Raw genomic sequence first — 5392 nt, 5'->3', positions numbered from 1 at the left:
GATGAGAATTCGAAGTTCTTTCATTCTATGATCAATAGTAGGAAGGCTAGCAACGTTATTCATGGTTGTTTGTCGGGGAGGAGTGGGTTTCCAAACCTTCTCTTGTGAAGAAGGAGGTGTTAAAATTTTTTAGGACGAAGTTCCAAGAGGAGCTTGTTATCCGGCCTAAGTTGTCTTGCCCGAATTTGAAGAAAATTTCTGATCTTGACGCTTCCTGGGTTGAGTCTCGGTTCTCTTTGGAGGAAATTAAACGTGCGGTGTTCGAATGTGGGGATGATCGGGCTCCTGGGCCCGATGGGTTCAACTTCTGTTTTTTTAAGCATTTTTGGGACCTTTTTGAGGCTGATTTCTTGGACCTCATGTCGGCTTTTTATGATTCGGGTTGGATTAATCCGGGGTGCGGCTCGTCTTTTATTGCTCTCGTCCCGAAGAAGAGAGACCGCACTGGTCTTGGGGACTATCGCCCAATTAGCCTTGTCGGTGTGGTCAACAAGGCTGTGTCTAAAGTGCTTGCCAACAGACTTAAGAAGGTCCTCGGTTCGGTTATCTCGGACTCCCAATCTGCGTTCCTTGGCGGCAGACTTATTCTCGATGGCCCGCTCATGATTAACGAGGTTTGCTCTTGGTTAAAGAATGTCAAAAGGAAGGCGTTTCTGTTTAAAATCGACTTTGAAAAAGCCTACGACAATATCAATTGGGGTTTTATTGTGGATATTTTCTGTCAAATGGGTTTCGGGTCTAAATGGTGCAATTGGATATGGGGTATTCTTTCCTCGGCAAGGGCGTTTGTTCTAGTTAACGGTTCGCCGACCTTCGAGTTTAATTGTGCCAAAGGGATGAGGCAAGGCGATCCCATTTCCCCGTTCTTGTTTGTGGTCGCCATGGAAGCATTATCGTGCATTCTTGACAAAGCTGTGCAGGTCGGAATGTTCTCGGGGATTGAGCTTCCTAATGATGGCCCGATGTTGTCTCACCTTTTCTTTGTGGATGACACGCTCATTGTTGGGGATTGGGGTGTCAACAATGCTTTGAATGTCGTGAGAATATTAAGATGCTTCCATGCGTGCTCTGGCTTAAGGATTAATCTTAGAAAATCCAACTTATATGGGATAGGGGCGAATAGTGAAGAGGTGGTAGAGTTGGCTGACGCGGTAGGGTGTAGTAAGGACACCCTTCCCTTTAAATACCTTGGATTGAAAGTGGGGGCAAATATGAATCGTATAAATAATTGGAAGCCTGTGTATGATATTTTCGAGTCGGGTTTAGCCCTTTGGAAATCCGCGTTCTTATCTATGGGTGGTAGAATTACTCTCATTCGCTCCATTCTCCAGAGTCTTCCGACTTTCTACTTCTCTCTTTAAAGAGCTGATCGGAGTGTCGCGCTCCGGTCAAAGATAATATTTATGTACCCAAATTACCCTTAACAAATAGTTAGTGGTAGCAAGGGGTCGAACCACGAAAAGTATGTGGTTTGCGAGTGGATTTGATTGAATTGAAATATGAGTCACAACTTATGAAGCTTGTTATCTTGTTTTTGTATATTTTTGTTTGATTGAAAGATGTGAATTAAAATTACTAAAATGATTGAATGGATTAACTACTAATGATTAACAAATTGCAAGAAATAAAATTTATTGGTTGAACAATAATAAGAAAACAAGGCTCACACCCGGTTTCAACTAATGCAAGACTTAGGGTTACTATGTATTTTAATTAGCTTTACTTGAATTAGTTCATTAACGGGTCGCAATCACAAAGCTTAGGTGTCAATCGCTATCAACGTCATAAACAACGGACCATGATACACTTCGTTACTTTGGACTAGCAAATCCTACCAAAAGAAAAGGCATAAATACGTGTATTCATTTCACAAAGTCAAATTTAATCATTCACTCGACAATTTGCAAATTCAATACCAACGTAGGACAATTGTCTAAGGTTCAAATGTACTTCAAGTTGTCACAAAACAATTATCAAAACATAATAAACCCTAAATCTTACAAAAGTCTACACCGGGGTGAAACCTCCTAGGAATTAGCCGCGCATGATCGAAAGAACTTGATCACCGGATGTTGGAAGCTTGCTTTTGATCATCTTGAAGTTTGGAGAATGATGGAATGGTGGTTAGGGTTTGTGGTGGAGAAATTGAATGGATAGAGGGTTGAAGGAAGATTGATATGGTGATGAACTAGGGTTTGGATTCGGGTGATTCGGATGATGATTCGTGTCGTGGTGATGATGATAGGTGAATGGTAGATGATAGTTCAATGATAAGAGGCTCCAAAAGATGTTTTCAAACTCTTCGAAAAGTGTAACTCCCGAAACTCATCACCAACAACCCCCTTTTACTCGTTCTCGTACCCAAACACATGGGATTCACGTCGGCAACATAGAGAGGCCGTCGCCGACGGCCTGAAGCCCCGTCGGCGACGGTCGGTGGTTATGTACTTTTTGTCGACGGCTAAACTTGCTGCTTACTAGGAATTCTGGCGATGCAGGAATGCATAGACCGTCGGCGACGGCCCCTATGGGCGTCGGCGACGGTGCCCCAAGTTTGACTTTCTGTTTTTTCCATTTCTTGAGTCTGGTTGACCCGTTTCGCGTCTCGGTGGTTCCGTTTTCACCCCGGTGACCCGTAAAGCTCCTGAAAAGCTCCTTAAACTCTGTTAGACCTGCAAAACAAGTATCTAATCAAAAGTAGGCTATTCGAAATTAAAACTTACGTAAAAACATCAAATTAAACAATTACAAGCACCGGTTTTCGACCACGTATCACATCCCCACACTTGTCTTTTACTTGCCCTCAAGCAAATCTGTTTTTCACTTTCACGTGGGTCGAACAACAAATACACTCCCCATTCCCGAGACGAAGGTTAAGGTACAATGTCATGCTAAAGTTCAAACTCTTTACAATTTTTAATATATTTAACGGTAATGTAATTTCACATACACCAAATGGTTACCCAAGATTAACCCGCCCGTGAAACCAACAATTCATGCACATCCCTCACAATGTTCTCTCCACTCGGCTTGAAAATTGGCTAATGTTTATAATGTATTAGCACTTCAAAGAATATTCACTCAAAACCGATTAGAACACATACCCGCATAAGCTTGCAACTCAATCATTCTCCACCATTGATCACGAACACTAAGCACAAGTCATAAGGTCTTTGTAAGGGTTGCAACGGGGCTAGGCTAAGGGTAGGAATTAGGATATTTTAAAGTGGCTAAGGTGATGAAAATTTGATTTTTATTACAAACAACTACTCTAAACAGCACTAACTATAAACACCAATTATGAGGTAACAACTTTTCGCCTTTTATTCAACAACTACTAACACTTCTTTTTGTGTTTTTCTCAATGCTTTTTTTTTCAATTCTTTTTCATAACATTTTCTGGTTTTTTTTTCTCAAACAATCAAAAACAACTATATGAATACGACTCCTATAATCGAATTTTCATCACACGGGTTTAAAAGAAAAAGGTTTAAGGTTATGGGCTATAGGGTGATCAAACGAAAGGATTAGGCTCAACATGGGCGACTAGGGGATTTGTTTGGGTAAGGATAGATAAATGGTTTTAAAAGAAAAGGGTTGTGACAATATATGACTAATGGTCCACTCAAACAATATATGACTAATGGTCCACTCAAACAAAGAAACATAGGTATGTAATCTATGATATAAAAGGGGCTCAAAACCTCACATATCTAAAAGGGTGTGGTATGTGACATGCATAAAGTACTAGTTTCTTAGGCGGATTATTCCCAACTAACCACCCGCTAAATACCCGTCATGCTATTAATTTGAACATGACCATGACAAAAGACCAAATGGGTTGTGACATCCCTCGTTGACTTAGTTACTTGTGCTTTTAAGATCGCTTTTGAGACAAGATGTTTTTGAAATTTTTTTGAAAATTTCCCCCATCCCCACACTTGAGGTAAACATTGTCCTCAATGTGTAGTGTTTAAATGAACGGGTCAAAAACGAAAATCTTTACTACTCCCCCATCCCCACACTGGAAGCACCTATTGTCCTCAATGTGTAAGAACTAGAGTATTAAACGCACAAAGGATGTGATACGGCTAATTTCCCAAAATTTCACCCCAGAAAATAATGTACAATTTACAATCCACTTATTTGCTAATCTAAAGATCAAAAGTAAAAGGAAACGTATGCACCTGGTTTTTGAGCTCATTCCTCGTGTGCTCCTCTCCTCTTCATGAAAGCGGTTGTCCCACGAACCCAATGTACCTACAAATCTTAACCCTTGTGTAGAAGAATGCTTCTCATAACCATCAAAATTTGTTAGTTACCTAGTCCTACCACTTTTATGAAAATTTACCAAACTATAAGTTATTTCACTTTGATTTATATGGAAAATAACTTACAACAACAACAAACCTAACTCACTTTCGTAGGAATCACGGTTGCATTTAGCTTATGCAACAAGCCCTTTTAAACCCCCCAATAGCTTGGGAGGACGAGAGGTCTCGTGAGGGTTATATAGGGAACACACCCACAACATTCATTTAACTAGGCGAAAGTAAATAAAACGAAATAAAAACAATGAAAACAAAATAATGTACAACAACAACAACACAAACATATCTTGCCTCTACCGCTGATATATCTCATTAGGGTTCACTAGCGGGTTTGGCTGGTACTGATAACCAGTGAGGGCCTCAAACATCCCCATATAGTTATCGAGTGGACTCTACTCCCCTTGAGGTGGTGGTTGGTAAGGAATCGGGATGAAGCTAGAGCCGACTGCCTCGGGCCAATGAGGGGTTGGATTGGATGGGCCTTGTGGATGGGGAAGGTTGGGGTAATCGGTCCACCCCGAGTGTTCGGAATATCGGAGACCGGCTTGATAGTCTCTTTGATGTCGCTCCTGATCATGGAGCACCTTGGCATTATTAATAGCCATTTGGTTAGAGACAGCTAAAGCTCTCCATCGGCGTTGCTCTAATTCTCTTTGTGCATTTTGACGCCTTGCCTCTTCTTCCTCCCATGCCCGTCTTTGGGCCCTTTCTTCCTCTTGCAAGTGTAACAAACGTTCCATTTGTGACCGTTGTAATGCTTGTTGCAGTTGTTGTTCCTCCATTTGTTTCTCCATCCTCTCGTGAAAGGATGCTTGAAAAGCCCATTGTTCTTGCGAGTACTTGTAACACCCCAAAAACGGGTTTGGTAATTAACCCATGTTAAAACTAAAAGACGGGTAAAGTACCGTTAGTGGTAAGAGTAACCCGGTGAATATTAGGATTTTAAATAAATAAACCTAACATTAAATGAAAGTAGTATAAAGGTTTTTGCTGAAATAAAGTTTATAGAAGGCCCGACTTAACGGGACTTAAAATAAACTTAGTCATAAATATTCCTGAAC

At 40.8% G+C, this 5392-nt stretch overlaps 1 protein-coding gene across 1 annotated transcript; it reads right to left on the bottom strand.

The window, feature by feature from the left end:
- Positions 1 to 4723: 4723 nt before the first annotated feature.
- LOC110875665 (transcription activator MSS11-like) lies at positions 4724 to 5125 on the bottom strand. Its single transcript, XM_022123866.1, has one exon. The coding sequence runs from the start codon at positions 5123 to 5125 to the stop codon at positions 4724 to 4726; it is 402 nt and encodes a 133-aa protein (XP_021979558.1).
- Positions 5126 to 5392: the final 267 nt, after the last annotated feature.

The sequence above is a fragment of the Helianthus annuus genome, chromosome 9 (genome assembly GCF_002127325.2).
Source record: "Helianthus annuus cultivar XRQ/B chromosome 9, HanXRQr2.0-SUNRISE, whole genome shotgun sequence".
NCBI lineage: Eukaryota > Viridiplantae > Streptophyta > Magnoliopsida > Asterales > Asteraceae > Helianthus > Helianthus annuus.
The sequence above is the reverse complement of the archived record's forward strand: the minus strand, read 5'-3'. Positions and strand labels throughout refer to the sequence as shown.

Bases quoted from the DNA above. Each gene is read 5' to 3' on its own strand.
- LOC110875665 (XM_022123866.1), bottom strand. From the start codon at position 5,125: ATGGAGAAACAAATGGAGGAACAACAACTGCAACAAGCATTACAACGG.